We start from the raw sequence: 18447 nt of genomic DNA, 5'->3' as shown, positions 1-18447 counted from the left end.
TTAAATGTAAATAGTATTATTTTAATGTTGGGGCTGGAGGAAGGCCTAATTATTAATCGTGGGTGCTATTGATTTAACGCCGGGGCTGGCTGTAATTTTCTAAATGTAGCCATTTTTTTTTCAAAATAGGTCCTTCAACATTTCTGGATCCGGACAAGCCACAACTAAAGAAACCAGCAGCCACAGGTGGAGAAAGTGAGAAGAACAGGTAGGAGAGAGCAGCACAGTGTGTGAAATGTTGTGATTCTAGTAGGGACAATACCAATTTTTGGTGAATGTTGTGCCCAATGTAAGGTGTAGGCCAAGACTGAACTGTTTGTGTACACACTGCATTGTTTGTATACTACACTGTGGTGGTAGATGTCCTGAAAGTCAGGAGTGCTTGAACATATGTGACGCTCCGGCGAATTGAGAGCCTAGTGGTTTTTATGTTAGCCACACCCCAATGGCACGTTTGCCACGCCCCAAAATGCATGACCACACCTCCCAAAATTTTTGCACCGCCGTTTGGTTAGCTACGCCCCTGAATGCATGACCATACATCTAAATTTTGGGGCTTATTTGACTATGAGGGGGGCCCCATGAATTTGTTGTACCCGGGCCCTGAATTCTTCTTGGCAGCCCTGAAAACCAGCCCTGACTAAAAAATAGTCGTATGCCCTTTCCTTGCAGCTGCAGTACAGCGTGCAGCATGAATATCAAGGTTAGATGTGCTGTTGTATAACAAAAAGGAGCCCATCGTGTACTACTACCTAGTGAAATGGTCATGAATAATTACATGAAAAAAAAAGAAAACAACATCCAGTAAACGAGCCCATCCGTCATGTAACAGAACGTCATGACTTCCTAAACAAGAAGCGTGCAGTTCTACGTGCCAGCTGTAGCGCCATCTACAGGTCACACTTGGAATGACATGACCGAGAGCCCTGAGCTCAGTGTTGTGTCGCGCCCATTACGCGTCGCAGTCTGCTGGGCCTCCTGCGTGTGACGTGCGCTTCCTCTTCCTTTTTCACGCTCCTCTCGTAGCGTGGCCATCTGTAAATTCCCCTCTCTTGGGTGCGGGACTTTTAGAACCGATTATTGATGCCCGGAATACTTCACACGGAGGAGATGGAGAGCAGAGTCGGCAAGAAGAAGGTGGGAGAGCGCGGAGCGAGCAGGGTGCCCGTATGTGAGCTAGAAGTGCCCCATGCCGTGATCACGTGTGTGCCATAAGTACACAGCCGTGACATCACTGCTGTGTATTTACTGTACAGGGTGCCCGTATGTGAGCTATAGGTGCCCCCATGCCTGGGTGCTTGTGGGAAGCCGTGATCACTTGTGTGCCATAAGTACACAGCCATGACATCACCGCTGTGTACTGTACAGGGTGCCCGTATGTGAGCTAGAAGTGCCCCCATGCCGTGATCACGTGCCGTAAGTGCACAGCCATGATATCACTGCTGTGTACTTACTGTACAGGGGGCAGGCCGTATGGCCTTTCCAGCTGTTGTAGCACTACAAGATCCAGCATATCCTAGTTAGCTCTTTATTTGGTAGTGTTAGCTGGGTCTTGTAATTCTATAGCATCTGTGGGAAATGGGTAGTGGAGTTATGGACAGCAACATGTTGTACCTAGTGGGTGTAGGGTAATCTGTAGTAAAGAGGTGCATGCATCCTACTTTTTTTTTTTTTTTTTTTGCAGTTAACCATATTACAAATATTTTACTGAGAATTTCAAGTTATTTAATTAGTAATATAATTTTTATTTTATTTTGTGTATTGTATACTATATTTAACTGTAAAATAATGTAATGTTTTCTTTTGGAAAAGTTGATCAAAAATATGTTAAGGAGTCCTACTTATGAGCGTCTGTTTCAGCATGGTGTGGCCAAAATTCAGTCACTGGGTTACCTCCTATCTCAATCACTTTACTATAGACTATTCGGTAGGGCAGTCTTCTATTGTAGCCACTATCCTGGCTCTTTTAGTAAATGGGCACCTTAAATCATTGTGATAAGAAATTCATACTTGACGTGAAGAAAATGTTATGGGTCATAAATAGACCCCCTAATACTACTTTCAGATTGCCACCCTGCCAATAACCTGGGTATATGAATCCAGTATATTGCCGTGGGGCAGTGCAGAACACCCAGGCACGTACCCGGGTAGACCATGTTCACACTGAACATGGGTTTGCCTGTGTCTCCATGGCAACATCACAAAATGAGCTCCGATTGGCTTCTCTTGGGGTGATGTGTTTTGTTTTTAACTTTGCAATGGTGTTCGGTGAGACCTGGGTTGAAAAACCCGGGTCTCACTGTTCACACTGGCGGCTACCCAGGTCTTTCAGGCAGTGTGAATGGGGTGTTAGAGAGATATTACCTGTCAAGTAATATTTACATATTCCTGCGTATCATTATTTTGATTCTTTATTTACATTGCCAGTGGTTGTGTATTTGGTAATTGGAAACGTAAAAATCTGCAAGGAACCAGCAGAGCTAAAAAAATAAAAAAAATAAAAAAATGACATTACCACTAATGTCTAGGGATGCAGGGCAGTAAGCAAAGTTAAAACTAAGTAGAGAATCGTAAGTTTTGTGTGAAGTTCATAAACTCAATATTGATCCTCAACCTTTCTAATGGCAAATGTAAGATAATTTCTTGGCTATTGTCAATTTACTATTTTAGCCATATTTTCCTCAACTGACCTTTTTTGGTAATCATTTTAGGTTAGTCTAAAATCATAATACCACCACAAACTGTCTCATGATGTTATTTTGCATTTCTATATTGAAATTATTAAAGCAGACCTTTCTGGTCCCTAATTTCAATCAAGCCCCTGAACCGATCCGTTATTGGGGAGTGACATGTAGAGGACATCTGATATACCTAGCTGATTAGTTTTAATCAAAACAATATCACTTCAGAAATACCATTTGATGGAATTATACAAAATATTTCTGATTTTGTGTTTTGTTTTGTTTTTTTGCAAAAGGCAGCATCTGAGGGGGGGGGGGGGGGCTGCAGTGACATCACAACTTCGTGTCATACTGGTCTTGATACAAATAGATACTTAATTCTCTCTGTGAATTGCCTTGAATAGCTAACACATTCTTATGTGAGTTGGTGAATGTTCTTTTTCAGAGAGTTTCTGAAACTCCCACACCCAAGAAGATAAAGAGAAAAATCCAGAATGGGGAAACAGAAGAACCTGATTTTGAGCAAGTGTCTAAAGTCAACGGACAGGTGAACGGAGATTCTAATAACAATGAACAGGTAACAGTAAACTCCTGTTAAAATACAGTTAGCTGCTCCCTATGTAAATTGAGGACACTTAGATTGCATGCTGGCTTTTTAGAAGTGCATTCACAATCCTAAAGCCTGGTTTTAATGCTTCCTTTCATAGAAAACACCGAAACTGAAGAAAAAGAAGAAGCCTGCAGAGAAACAAAGTTCTTCTGAAGCAGATGAGCAATGTGATGAGGAGCAAGAAGATACAGAAGCTCCAAAACTGAAGAAAGTAAAAAAGAAAATACAAAAGGTTCAAGAAGAGTCAGTAATACAGCAAGACGCAGCTGAATCTGAACCTCCAGTCAATGGCAAAAAGGTATTGTTCACGTTAAGGAGCATTACCTGCAACTGAGCTGGTCTATTGGTGATGTGTATTGTTCAGGAATAGCTAATTAGAGAGCTTTTATACAGACTCTAGTTCTTGCAGGTATTGGAGATGTCCTACTCGTATAGGATTTTCAGCCTGTCTTTCATACAATATTTATACATGTTTGAGATGATGAACAAGTCTCCTTATCCAATCCAGGCTGATCCCTTTATCACAAGGATCGTCCTGGAACATTATTTTATTTGTAACATTGTTTTCAGTGGCGCTTCACACATCAATGCACTCTAAGGGCTCTGATGTGGCTCCACCAAGTCTGAAATTTGGGGGTAAATATATAAAGCAGAATGTTTAAAAAAGTGGAGATGTTGCCTATAGCAACCAATCAGATTCTAGTTATCATTTATTAAGTACATTCTACAAAATGATAGCCAGAATCTGGTTGCTATAGGAAACATCTCCACTTTTTCAAACCCGCCGTTTGCTAAATTTAATCCTTAATCTTTAAATATTTAGGCCAAATGGAATTCTGTGATTTCTTCTGACATCGGCTTCAATTGACTGTTAGGCAGATTCTGGGCTGCAGTCCTGCACTACAGCAACCTGAGCTCTTGCCTGTAGTGCTTTGCCTCATTGAACCCCCAGGGGGCAGTGCATCATCTGTATTAATTTGAAACCTTCCAGCGCTACTGCATTATGATCCCCTGTGAGGACAAAAGTGCTTATTGCAAATACCAGACTTTTCTTACTCTTGCAAAGTTAATCTTAACCCTGCATGGTGCTCCTTTAAGGGGTCCCATTCTGGAAGAGGGATCGGCAGCCACATGCTGCTGGCAACTTGTGGGAACACTAGACCACCAAGGCCAGTGATCATTTTATTTAACTAAACCAAATATTTTTAAATACATTTTTAAACAACTTTAATTGACATTAATATGCCTATGTTCATATAGTGTAATACTCTTCCCCCAGCGTGTGTGACAGGGGTAACCTGCCACGTGCATTTTATGTTATTGGGGTCTTGCTGTGTTTGATTTCATCTCTTGCTTTTGTGATGTCTTCTGTTTTGAATTGGTAGTTGCAAACCACTGAAAAAGCTGAAGCATCAGGAATAATTTGAAATGGGATTACTGCTTTAACATGAAACCTGTTCAATCTTTTTTTTTCCCTCCTCATTCATCAATTTATTTGCACTTTTTTTCTATAGTGTGGTAAAAAAACGAAAGCAAAGAAAACCTCTGAGAACGATGATGCAGATGCTGATGCTCCCGCAAAAAAGAAAATGAAACTGGAGCCTGAGACAAATGAAGTGGCCCAAGAAAGCGTAACCGAGGATGAGGTATGTGGTGTTCCTCCACGGAGTAGAGGTGTAAGCGTTGTGCTTTCTGTACTTGCCTGCTATAACTCAGCTTTGTATGTAACTCATTGAACACCGAACCTGTCCTTCCCCTGTGTCCTTCCCCTGTGTAGCAGCATGGAATGGGAGTCTCTGAATTACTGCCCAATGAAGCTTGCAGAGCACAGAGGTGTTCAGCATTCTCTGTGCCAGACTTTCCAATCCGGTCCCACCATCCAGACAAACATAGAAATGAATACATCATCATTTATTTATATAGTGTCAACATATTCCGTAGCGCTTTACAATTGGGGACAAACATAGTAAACAAACTGGGTAAAACGGACAAAGAGGTGAGAAGGCCCTGCTCGCAAGCTTACAATCTATGGGATACAACAGTCATTCCACTGTTACTCTGCAATGGTCATGTGCAAGTCGGATGGGATTGCAAGCAGCTGGAAATTTAAATATTTTAAAGGCTAATTTTATTTTTAAACCAACGTCCTTTCAACTCACAGGATGGTGGGATTGTCCCCAGGGACCCCTGGCATTCAGAAATTGCCCTCACCAGCACTAGAACAATTACTGTGTAGAATACACAATGCTGTATTATGTCCTGGTGCAGGGCTACAGCTTTGTCCAATTAGTACCTTTGTACTAATAGCTCTGTTTAAATTGGTACATCTTGGTTGTGTAGCTGAAATCTCTGATAATTAAAGGTCTGTAACCCATCTCCTTAACATAATCTTAAATCTTCCCACAGGGATCCAGCAGACTGACTTTAATAAAATCATAAGCAGCAATGGTATAAAAAAAAATGTGAACTTAATGGTAATTTTATTCTCTTCTTTTGATCTTGCAGGAAATTACCTTGGAGAAAATTCAAGGAGATTTTTCTAAATTTCCAATCGGAAAGGAGACCGTTGCAAACCTAATAGGTAAAGTCCTCATGACGGTTCAAACACATAGTTGGTGGAGATGGTCATGGGCAGTGTTAGCTCTTTGGGGTCCCCCTATCAAAAAAACAGAATGTGTGTTCTGCATCTTGCCGGGTTATAGCAATCCTAAACTCATTCCTGAGTTGCCTTATTCTAATGGTTTGCACTAATATGAAGTAATAACTTCATTTCCCCAAAAAATTGGCCACATGGTAGTGCTGTTCTGTTGTGGCCAATGTACACTACTATGCTTTCCTCAACCTGGCAACAGGTGTCAGGAGCGAGCAGCCTATGCCTTCATGTTTACTTAATTTTGCTGGCGAATAGTGTGTGTTGAAGGGGGGGTCTTTATTGTCACTTCTCATTCCATTCCTATTTTTGTATTTTTTTTATTTTTTTTTGTCTATACAGCAAAAGGAGTCACTTATCTGTTCCCGATTCAGTATAAAACCTTCCACACCGCTTACAGCGGCAGAGATGTAGTTGTCCAGGCTCGTACTGGTACAGGGAAAACCTTCTCATTTGCAATTCCTCTGATTGAAAAGCTAAACGAAGATAAAACTCCTTTGGCCAATGGAAGAGCACCTAGGGTATGAGTCTTACTCTATTCTTAGCTTTGTATTATTTTGTAATCATGGATGGTGTTTGTTTTTTATTTATATGAATTTAATTATGTTCAGAGGTGTATGTTTAAAACTTGAAACAAACCTGCTTTAAAATCTAGTGTGCTTTATCACATATGTGGACATGCAGCCACCCAGTCAATGTATTTCTAGACCAATGTAAGATATTGTCTTCTCTCTCTCAGGTGCTGATTCTCACTCCTACTAGAGAGTTGGCCATTCAAATTAAAAATGAAATTTGCGGCATCACTAAAAGACTGAAGACCTCTTGTTTCTATGGAGGAACTCCGTACCAGCAGCAAAGTGAGGATTACTATGTTCACGTTCAATAATTGCCCTCTTAATGAATTTGTGTGCTATAAAATTGTCTGCTTCTTTGTACTGTAAAATCTGATGACAAATGATCTTTGGAGTGCAGTGTTTTGCAGTCATTAGTAATGGGCCATACTGAAGCTGGTTTAGGAGATGCTGCTGCTTGTGTTCAGAAGATCTTCACTTGGGAAGAAAATATTCATTTTCATAGCAGAAGAGCTTTGTGTAACAAGAACACTGCTTCTGCTATTTGACTGCTATCTGTCCATAAACCAGCATCATAACTGCACGTTTATGATTAGAAAAACACGTTGTGTTACTAATTTCAATACATTTTATTTAAAAAAACAAAACAAAGAAAGAATTGAAAAAAACGAAAAACAATTGTTTCAATCTTGTTGCCTATGGGGGAACACAGGCTGATGGAGTTTAAATACCGCCACTAAGTGGAGGACACTTTAACAAACATGTTCTCCTGATTTCTATAATCGGTGGATGGAGGGACTTGCTCTGTCCATTCCCTGTCTTGGCCCAATGTTGTGGTTTATGTTGGAATATTTTAATCAGGAACATATTAATTCTGCAGTGTAATATATCCCCTATCTGCATTGGATTAATATGACTCCTAATGTCCTTTATGGAAGAAAATTACTTAACTTTGATAATTAGCAAACTAGGATGTTTTGTATGTTTTGTTCCAGCTATAGGCTATGGTTTTAGCAACTGAACGCCTTTTGGGTTAATTGTCAGTCTCTTGTTATGGCCTTTGTGTGTCACACATTGATCAGTAAAAAGACTTCTCACTACTGCACACATGCAGTGTGCTTGCTGTAGAGGTGCTGTGTGCAGTGTCTTTATGTTCAGTCTTTGGGTCTAGTGCGCTAATCTTGTCGTGTGTGTTCTCAGGTGAATTATATATAACTATAAATGTAAAAATACGAATATGTCTCTCCCCCCTCAGTACAGTCCATACGTGGTGGAATTGATATCCTAGTTGGAACACCCGGTCGTATGAGAGATCTTATCAAAAACTATCGCCTGAATCTGACTACTCTGAAACACGTGGTGCTGGATGAGGTGGACATGATGTTTGACATGGGGTTTGCTGAACAAGTGGAAGAAATATTATCCGTCCGTTACAAAGCTGGTACGTTTCTTACAGACTGCCTAAAGATTGTCTAATGATGGGATTTTATATGTTGTGAAAATTAATCTGTTGTACATTGAAACATGTAATACACAAGTATGGTTGAGTATTTAATCAAAGTGTCCTTTGTTTTAAAAGAACCTGAGGAGAACCCACAGACTCTTCTCTTCTCTGCAACATGCCCAGATTGGATGTATAATGTTGCTAAAAAATACATGAAACAGAATTACGAAAAGATTGATCTTGTTGGACACCGGAGTCAGAAGGCTGCTGTCACTGTGGAGGTCGGTCCCATTCACTTTAGCACATCTGTTGGCTCTTGACTGCATTTCTCCCCTTAGAAGAAATACGTATACAAATAGTAATATGTACACTGTGGTAACTGAATTGTCTTTATATAAATGGGTTACTAATGTCTGAGGCAAATGCAGGATTTCAAGAGTGGGGGGGGGGGGGGGGTTCTATATGTTTAAATGTGGAGATGGCATGGTCAGCCCATTCAGGGCGAGTAGCATTTAATTTAGCAAACTCTAGCCCTCCTTCAGTCCGCACCATTCTCCCTTGTAGCACCACATGCACCCCTGGTTTCTGCATTGCAGAACAGCACAACATGGGACGTGCCTACCAGATATCCCTGCTGTAGGTACAAAATAATGGCTGTGCAGGACTAACTTAAAAAATCTGACCCTCCCCTGTAATTCTTTTACCACCCTCCCTTTCACGTGTGATTAATCACTGTCTTTAGTTAATTTCTCATTTAATTTATTTGTTTCATTTGCACCGTGCATTTGTCTAACAAAGCATGAAAATTCCTTGGCTGTATTAGTAAGGTGCCAATATCTACAAATAGAGAGTGCAAATAGTTTTGTAAATAAACATTTGTATTAAGCTAATTGTGCTTGGTCTAGTTAAGAACTGCTGCAGAAATAAACGTAATGGTATGTTTGAAAATGGTGCATGTTAAAGAAATGACCTCCATTAAAGATGGTGATGTAAATGAAGGGGAAAGAGGGAGGGGATCCTCATTACTTGTCTAGTACAGTAAATAGGTCGGTTTTTTAGTCCTATGGACAATCATTGCCCTCGTTGCTGTTGGTGAGCAGACCTGCAGAGTGTGTGGAACGGTCACCGAGTGCAGACACCACTTCCTGGAACCCATAAGCAAATCAGACGTTCTCATAAAGCCATGCCAGGGAACAATGTGCCTGAAAACGGCTGATTAAAACTGAAGTGTAGTTTATAATGCAGTAGATACCAGCTTTGTGTACATTCTCAAACCTGTTTTCTCTCGCCATCATATTGGAATTCTACATATGCAATTTTTTTCCATTATTCGCTTTATGGTTCCTTGTGCACTTGCACGGTTTCCTAAGGTTTAAAGTGAGGTTACTTTCAGGGAAACAAAGTCAATGTCCGCAGTAAAGAGACCCACAACGTTTTTGCCTATACCCATCGATAAAAAACACTATTGAATGTGTACTGTGGCACAATGATGTAAATGTTTTGCCGTTGGTGTCTAACACTTTCAGATAGGAATCCCTGATCAATGCACGTTGTGAGGCTGATACTTCCAGGTGTTTTGTTTTTCACTCCTATTAATTTTGGTTTATTTCTTGCAGCATTTGGCCATTGAGTGCAACAGATACCAGAAACCAGTTGTCCTTGGTGATGTTATTCAAGTGTACAGTGGAAATCACGGCAAAACAATAGTCTTTTGTGACTCCAAATTAGAAGCTCAGGAGTTGTCCACAAATAATGCAATAAAACAGGTTTGTATGTTTTGATTGTTTCTCTGAAATGACTAGCATTGGAACATCAATATGAGTCCAGTGTTCTTCACCCGGCTGTGTTTACTTGCTACCTGGCTCTTGGAGCCCAACAGAGTTCTATTGTAATAGAATAAACCATTGTTTCTCCTATTATAACAGCCACTATGTGAGCGTTACAGCTAGTAGTGTGTTAGACTACTGACCACCAGTCTGATCAGTCCTGGCAGGTGTGAGCAATAACCTCCAATATTTTTAATTATTGCAACTGCTCCACCAAGCTACATAATGCCACCTGGCTGGCAAAATTTTCCGGGGAGAACACTGAATGTAAATAAATATGCTTTAGTCAATGGCTGTTTCATTACATAGTTATCACGAACGTGTGGCTTATGTCCAGGGGTAGACGTAGACTTTGTTGGGTGCGGTGGCCCAGCTTACCATAGACTTGTAAAATAAATATATCTGGATTCCGTGTGCAGTGTCCTCCGCTACCCTCTGCTGTGCACCTCAGCCTTAGACCGCTAGGCTCCTGAAGATAAATTTAGTCCCTTATAAACCTCATTCATGTTAGTTTATTTTATCTACTTTTTTCCCCAGTAAAAGAGGGGGTTTTAGTTTACGTCTGACACAGAGTCCTCCCCTCCACCCAGGTTGGACAGCTTGCTCCACTGACAGTAGAATAGAAGATCCTTGTCTGAGTATTCTCCTCTGCAAGTGAGATGCAGGCTGCCAAAATGCTGACAGTTCATTTCCAAACAGTGGCTGGAGCCCGCTCTATGCATGTGTGTTGCCAGAGTGTTGGGCTTTTCTTTGCTCACATGTCTGTGAAAGCAGGCATGTGATTGGCAGTTCAGTTACCAATTAATGCCTTTGCTTGCCTGCATTTCAAATGTGCCTCTCAACAAGCAATGGCAAGCAGCTCCGCTTCTGTAAGGAGCAGGAGGAGATAACTTATTTCTTGTTGCTCTGTGACAGAAAACTAATTGTAACCAGATTCTGACCCCAGCTCCGCCCCCCTCCACCCCCTTTTTTTTTCCCAGAAAGTTGCTCAAAAAACTGTTTTAAGTGATCAAAACCTGCATTATGGTTGAGTCTAAAGAAAAATAGAGAATTAATTGACTTATTAAATTGTAGGTTGCCAAAGCATTACATGGAGACCTTCAACAAAAAGAGCGTGAAATCATCTTGAAAGGCTTTAGAAATGGAACTTTTGGAGTTCTTATTGCAACTAATGTGGCTGCTCGAGGATTAGACATTCCAGAGGTCGATCTAGTTGTACTGTATTCTGCACCAAAGGTGAGACTCGTATGTTTTGTAACATCTCTGTATTGGCTAATTCGTCTTCATTTGTTTTTAATCTTGTATCTTTTACATGCCAACGCTACCTTTTCTGTGCAAATACATTTGAAGCAGTCTAGAGAGAAGATAGCTGTAACTATATTATGACTAGTTAATACAGTTAAATGGTGTGTTGTCTACAGGAAGCCGATGCGTATGTCCATCGTTCAGGACGCACAGGAAGAGCTGGGCGCACAGGAATCTGCATCTCTCTCTATGAACCCAGAGACCGATATTATCTGCAAGGTGTTGAGAGAAGCACGGTACGTAGAGCTATGACGAAAGTGCTGCGGAATGTTATTAGGATGACTATAGCAATGAGAGAAATACACAGGCTGATTGGCAGTGCAAGTGTTTGTGGAAACTCCTTAATGTATATATATTTCACATGGCATTAGGGGGCATGGGATTATCGATATCGCTCTTCCTGGTAAGAGGGGGTGACTATATTGACTCCTCCCCTTGTCAGCTGCATTGTAAGTTTTACCTTGGTGGACCCAGGCCCTCTTGGCCTATATACTGTGTTGTTGCTCACTGTACTGCTGTCTGAGTATAGGAATTCTTAATTTGCCTTGGTAGCAGGCATAATTTGTGCATTGTGCAGCAGAAGGTAGTCAGTTGAGTCTGTTTAGCCGGCTCTTCTTGGGATCGGGGTTTACTTACAATATTCCACCCAAAACTAAATTTCCAGTTTATGGTAGAATTAATCATCCGGGTAGCGGAATGAGCTGTGTCCATGGTTCTCTATTCGAAACTGTACTAAAGAGGAAGATTTAATAGTGCACAAGAAAGGGGTTTTGTTTTTGTCAGTGACTTAAAAATATAACAGAAATGAGTTTGAATGAGTGGAAGATTTTTCTGATCGTGCCTATGTGCGCCTGTTTACAGTAAAGCATTAATAATTTTATGTTCTCCTTTTAGGGAATCACCTTTAAAAAAGTCGGTATTCCATCCACGTTGAATGTCGCCAAGTCATCCAGTGCTGACGCCATCAAGTAATTTATAGGTTTTCTTTACTGTAAGGTTTATATTGCAATTGGCAATACATGTGACAGTGTTTTGACCCTTATTAAATGGCCAATTAGTTAGTATGTAGTTTGACCGAAATTGGGCAGGTGGTTGTGTAAATAATATTTCGAATCTCAAACATATGTTGCCTTCCCCATGTGCCTACTCATAATGAAATAAAGGGACACAACAGAAATGTATTCTAATGTATTTTAATTTTAGGAAATGTAATGCCTAAATTATTCTATTCTGGATTGATGCATGTTTTCACGGGTAGGCAATAATACATATTACTACAGGCAATACACATAATACTACAAGAATCTTTGGCTAAATCCTGTATAACTAACTTTAGCAGGAAAAAATGTCAGAAGACCTGGGCAGTTTATACTGAAGGGCGGAGGTGTGAGCAATAACTGGAGGAGCAGAGACATGAATACAGTGCTGGGGGGTAACCTGATGCAATCACAACAGTGCCAAAAAAGCATAGAGGGTAATGATTCACCTGTTGGGGGTCAATGGGGGGAGATAGCTGGAACAGTATGATAGGGGCCCAGGGGGAATCTTATATGAGGACCTGTTACAGGCTAGTAGTAATTATACCTGTCTGACATTCACAGAAGTAGTTTCCATTACAGGAATAATAGTTTCAGAAGATACAATAATGATGTTGGGGTAGAGGAAGCAAGGTTAATAGAGGGCTTTTTGGAGCAGAAAAGAGGTACCATACCAGGTATCCAGGGCCATCTTAACAACATTATGGGCCCCCGGGCAAAATAGTGCACCGGGGCCCCTACATAGATAGATAGATAGATAGCTAGATATATAGATAGCTAGATATAGATATAGATGTATAGAGATACAGATAGCGAGATAGAGATAGATAGATGTACTTGCTTAGTGACCCTTGAAGGTTTTTTTTTTGCAGCCCTGCCTATGGGGCCCCCTTGTCTGTGGGGCCCCCGGGCACCTGCCCATCGTGCCCAATGGAAAAGATGGCCCTGCAGGTATCCTGAGGGCCAAGTGTCTCATTCCCCAACCCCTTAAATTTGATGACTGGTTGCTGTTGGCTGCACACAGTGACTTTCTATCTGTTCAATATGGAACCGTGATTTCACTCGTTCCTAAAACAAATGAATAGGCTGTGTTCCCTTAAATGTTACTTTGGCCCTAAAAAGTCTGCCATTTTCAGGAGGGGTACACACTATTTGTAGACATTTACTGCCACTGAATGCTGATGGGGATTCTTGTTTTCAGATCATTAGACTCTGTCCCACTTGATGTCCTGGAACACTTCAGGGTATATGCAGAAGAGCTGATTGAGAAGAAGGGCGCTGTGAATGCTCTAGCAGCAGCATTGGCTCATATTTCTGGAGCATCATCTCTCAAACAGAGATCCCTCCTTAACATGGAGCCGGTAAGAACACTTTGCTTAAAATGATAATGTAAATTAGTGGTGGCACGAGGATCGCATGTGTTTTTAAGGACTGTGCAAATATAAAGGAAATAAACATTCTGCATACCAAAAAAACATAAAAGGAGGCAGACAAAGGGTTCCGAAAAAGGACTTGCAAGTATGATTATGGTGGTGGAATAGCTATAAACCTGTTTTTGTGGAAAACGTTGTCAAATTTGTACCACTACTGTTGACCATGATCAGTTGGAACCTGTCTCGGATGTACGACCTCAGTATGTCATGGGATTGTGAGTCCATGTGGAAGGGGGAAAACCATCATAGTTCTGCCGAAGATCACTTTAGGACTTCCTTCATTCCCATCATCACTCCAAAAATCCTGCTTCGTCTATCCACATATACGTTTAAACACTGTGGCTCAGTGTTTAGCATTTCCTCCCACACTCCAAAAACATATAAGTGGGTTAATTGACTGCTGACAAAATTAATCTTTGTCTGTCGGTGTATTTGTTTAGGGAATCTAGACTGTCAGTTCCAATGGGGCAGAGACAGTTGTGAATGACAGATATTCTCTGTACAGTGCTGCGGTATTGGTGGTTTTATATAAATAATGGTAAGCAGTGAGGACTCTGAACCACTGTATAATATATAGAACTGCATCAGACGTAGAATGTCCCCGACAGAGGGGAGGCATTAAAAATATAGATTATCCTGCTAAATATATTGCCAGTTACCAGATCTTCTGTCATTCTATTAATGTATGGGCAGCACGGTGGCTTAGTGGTTAGCATATCTGCCTCACAGCACTGGGGTCATGAGTTCCATTCCTGACCATGGCCTTATCTGTGTGGAGTTTGTATGTTCTCCCCGTGTTTGCGTGGGTTTCCTCTGGGTGCTCAGTTTGCTTCCACACTCCAAAAAACGTACTGGTAGGTTAATTGGCTGTTATTAAATTGATCCTAATCAATTGACCCTCTTGGTACATACGTGTGGGTGTTAGGGAATTTAGACAGTAAGCTTCAATGAGACGGGGACTGATGTGAGTGGGTTCTCTGTACAGTGCTGCAGAATTAGTGGCGCTATATAAATAGCTGATGTACAACAGAGTCTTGTGCACGGTGCAGTTAAATAAAATAAACTTTTTTTTTTTATATGTTTAAAACTAAGTTTAGGGACAGGGGACTAGTTTTGAAGGAACACTTGAAATGTGAATGTTTTTTAATGTGGATTAGGAACAGTTCCACCACCAATCTGGCTTCCAATATTAAATTACATTTTTTTGAAAAGTGCTTTTTTCTATATTTTTATAGAATGTAGCTTATATTTATTTTATTTTTTTCCATTGTAGGGCTTTGTAACAGTGATCATACGGAGTTCAATCAGCATCCATTCGCTGTCCTATGTTTGGCGTTCAATTAAAGAGCAAATGGGAGAAGAATTTGATTCCCGTGTTCACAGGATGTGCCTTCTGAAGGATTCCATGGTAAGCTAAATGTCCAGCAGTACAGATAACTTTGCAGGTCCTGTCTGGCTTCATGTAACTTATACTTGAACATCACATAACTTAACACCTAACACAAGATATGTTGTGTAATGCTTTGCAATTTACCAGCTGTCTCTTTCCTACAGGGTGCGTGTTTTGATGTTGACGTAGAAACTCATAAGACTTTGGAAGTAAGTATTTTATTTGCTTGCTTAGAATTGGTAGTGCCTAGATATTAAACACTAATATTAATCTGTCTTTACTTGGTGGGACTGTATACCTGGCTCCAAAATGTGATTATCCACATTGTCTTGCCACGCAATAACATTTTTCTCATGTAGTAGTGGATGACACTGAACCATAAGGAATCGTGCTAAGATTGGAGAAAGGACTCCTCATGTTGTGCACACTGCACAGCTTCAGTTCCTACTTGGTGTCACTAATAGAACACAAAGTATTGACTTATGTTATTCTTAAACTTAATTTTTGTGTTGTTCATGCTAACCAAATATCTTAGATTGAGGCTTAGTAGGCAGGGTTCCAGAAGTAAAGCTAATTCATAGATCCAGATGTTTAGCCAAATCTTAATGTATGTCCAACTTTACCATACACCTCCCTGCTGCATTTTCATTCAGAAACTATTCAGTTGATGAAGAAAAGCATCTTGGGTGCTAACAGCAGAAAACCATAATAAGCTATAGCAAATGGCCATGCTACTTGGGGAAACATCTGCAATCCTCAAACACTATAATACATAGCAGCAACAATATCCTCTGTTAATAACTGCAACAGGAAATTAAGGAATATCCTTGTATAGAGGAATAAGACACAAACCAAAGTTATAAGACTAATAAATATAATACCATTGACAAAAATTGTTAAAATGCCAGAATGTGATTCATTATTTTATGCATGCATCTGTAGGTTAGTCATAGCACTGTAGAGCAGGAATACAACAGTGTCCAGTATAAAGCAAATGTGCATTATTACATCATGTACTATATTTCACACTTTCAGCAAACCTGGGACAACTCGAGACGCTGGCAGCTTTCTGTGGCAACTGAATTGCCTGAACTTAAAGAAAGCAGGAGAGATGACGGCCCACGTGGGAGGTCATTTGGAGGCAGAAACAGAGGTAGAGGATCATTCGACAGACGCAACAGGAATTCATCACAAAGAGGAGGGGGGAATAGACGTGGTGGACCCAGGAGACACTAAGACTCCAATACATTTAACTTCCAAACTTGCGGAGACCAGCATTGCACCTTGAGTTTTATATAGAGGACCTAAATTAATAAACATTTATATGCCAATTTGACCTGTGTATCATGCCATTATTAAAAGCTTATTAATGGAATAAACTTGTATTCTTGCATTAATATCGGTTACATATGTGCTGCTAGTTATGGCTGTGTTTTTAGGAAATGGAAAGTGTTACTGCAAGTACTAGAACTGTAGTAAAGGTCATGTGCTAAAGAACAGTAAAATGTGGAAGCGCACATGGGAAAACAAATAAGGGGAAGCGGTTGTGAAGGAATCCTCCATTTAGGCTTTGACACACAACTTCTCCATTTACTTTTCAAAGCCCTGCATAGGGTTCTGCCCACAGACATATAAGAAGAGTGAAGACAAAGTTTGGCAGCTCTCTTCTATGGCACACGTCTGAGAAGACTGCATCAAATATCTCTGACCTTTTCCGGTCCAGAGACATAACAAAGGCTATGTATAAACTAATGGTGTAGATTGTGGTATAGAGCTATATGGGAAGGATTGTAATGGAGTAAAGAATTGCAGATTACTATGCTAAGAGTGAATGCTATTGATCAATAACAAGGCTTCAGCTGATTGTTATGTTGGTACATACTGAGCATGATGTCATGTATGGATTACTGTCAATTTACAACGTGCTCTGTGAGAATGCAGTGTATGATAAATACCGAGGTTGTGTAGAGGTTTTATATAAGTGAATTGTTTGATACATATGGAGTTTATGCATATAATATAGTTTGATATGTAAAAGTATATGGTGTATGTGAGACAATAGCATTTGTGATTGATACATTGTACTTTTATTAATAGATACATGAATAATAGGTCAATGTAGCATACAGAGGATGAATGGAACTGATATACCTGAGGCTATATGTAGTTTGACATGGGCTGCATAGGGGGTTAATACTGCGATAAGCTGTTCAGTGACTGGGATTCAGTAATTGTGTGTGTATCCCTTGTGCGATATAGATATAGATATATATATATATATATATATATATATATATATATATATAGTATTAATATTTATCTTTCCTACCATTGGGAGACAGTGGGGTATAGTAAGTGCCTAAACTCCTAGTCCCTCCTAGACTTGTTTTATCCACACACTCCGCCACTACTATGACCACTTCTGTCTTGTAGATACCTATTTTTAAGTGCCTAGGAGATAGGTCACGTAGGTATAGGCTGTTGCCTAAACTTGTATTTGTTTTACTTTCCGGTACAGTCCCCCAGTGGAGTAATAGAAATCGATCACACACACACACACACACACACACTTTGTGACTGCATATAATAATGAAGTAACGTGGTGTGCATAATCTGTAAGATGTTGTACTAAGCAGTGATGGTGCACTGGGAACTATCTGAGAAGCTGTGCTAAGCAGTCATGTTGTACTGGAAAGTTTCTACTGTGCTTAATGATGCATTTTAATACTTGGGATTTGTTGTACTTGCCATTAAATCCTTTTTTCTGAGTCTGCTCCCAAGCTCCTCCTGGGTTTTTCACCTGCCCAGCAAGGGAAGTATTAAAGAACAGAAACTGTATTCCTGGGTCAGTGGATCTATGTCCCCCTTATGCCTCAGAGGTGACCAAAAAAATGAATTTAAAGTGCAAAAAAGAGATCCCCTTTAGCCTTGCAGGTACTACAGACTATATGATGCCCCTAACCCTAAGTTACACTCAGCAAGAGGGGAGGAATGTCTAAGAAGAGCCACCTGGCGGACCTTCCTCTGCATCATCTAGCTCTTAAAATTTGGAAGAATATGCAAAAGTATGAGCAGGTGGCTACTCTGCAGACTAGATTGGCCTGTGACCCAGGTTGCCCCACTGAGGGGAGATGTACCTGCCTGAGCTGTGATCTAAGAGGTAATTTGTACCTCCTATGGCATAAGACCACTGGTTCTGAATTTCTGTCCTAATACAGCGGGAGATGGACTAAGAGGAAGCCTCATATGGGTTTTGTGTATTCTACTGTCCATAATAACATGTCATCCCTCACTAGTTTCAGAAAATTGACATTCTACATGATCAGTGCAGACATGCCCCTTGCATGTTTTAAGAACATAGTAGTAAACATATCTAATGCTGGGTTCTTAAGATCAGTTGCTGCTTGTCTCGATCCTGGAATGCTGGAGGCCCTATTTGAGGAAAAAAAATAGGTACATGAAATTCAGGAAACTCCAACCAGCCCTAGCATTAAATCAA

At 40.4% G+C, this 18447-nt stretch overlaps 1 protein-coding gene across 1 annotated transcript; it reads left to right on the top strand.

Annotated features, from left to right (window-relative positions):
• Positions 1–993: 993 nt before the first annotated feature.
• On the top strand, positions 994–16327 carry DDX21 (DExD-box helicase 21). The gene is made up of 17 exons (XM_075216474.1): positions 994–1137; positions 3127–3258; positions 3389–3589; positions 4806–4937; positions 5797–5872; positions 6284–6462; positions 6681–6798; positions 7769–7954; positions 8093–8238; positions 9574–9723; positions 10858–11019; positions 11205–11324; positions 11983–12056; positions 13327–13486; positions 14832–14966; positions 15113–15157; positions 15984–16327. Exons 1-17 carry the CDS (start codon positions 1084–1086, stop codon positions 16182–16184), a joined length of 2271 nt encoding a protein of 756 aa, XP_075072575.1. The 5' UTR covers positions 994–1083; the 3' UTR covers positions 16185–16327.
• Positions 16328–18447: the final 2120 nt, after the last annotated feature.

Source organism: Mixophyes fleayi, chromosome 6 (genome assembly GCF_038048845.1).
Source record: "Mixophyes fleayi isolate aMixFle1 chromosome 6, aMixFle1.hap1, whole genome shotgun sequence".
NCBI classification, from domain to species: domain Eukaryota; kingdom Metazoa; phylum Chordata; class Amphibia; order Anura; family Limnodynastidae; genus Mixophyes; species Mixophyes fleayi.
Note: the sequence above shows the minus strand (reverse complement) of the source record. Positions and strands in the feature narration are given on the sequence as shown.

Excerpts from the sequence above, each read along its gene's own strand:
- DDX21 (XM_075216474.1), top strand. The coding sequence starts at position 1,084 with ATGCCCGGAATACTTCACACGGAGGAGATGGAGAGCAGAGTCGGCAAG. Across the intron at positions 3,259-3,388 it reads ATTCTAATAACAATGAACAG|AAAACACCGAAACTGAAGAA; the intron begins GTAACAGTAAAC and ends TTCCTTTCATAG. Across the intron at positions 8,239-9,573 it reads AGGCTGCTGTCACTGTGGAG|CATTTGGCCATTGAGTGCAA; the intron begins GTCGGTCCCATT and ends TATTTCTTGCAG.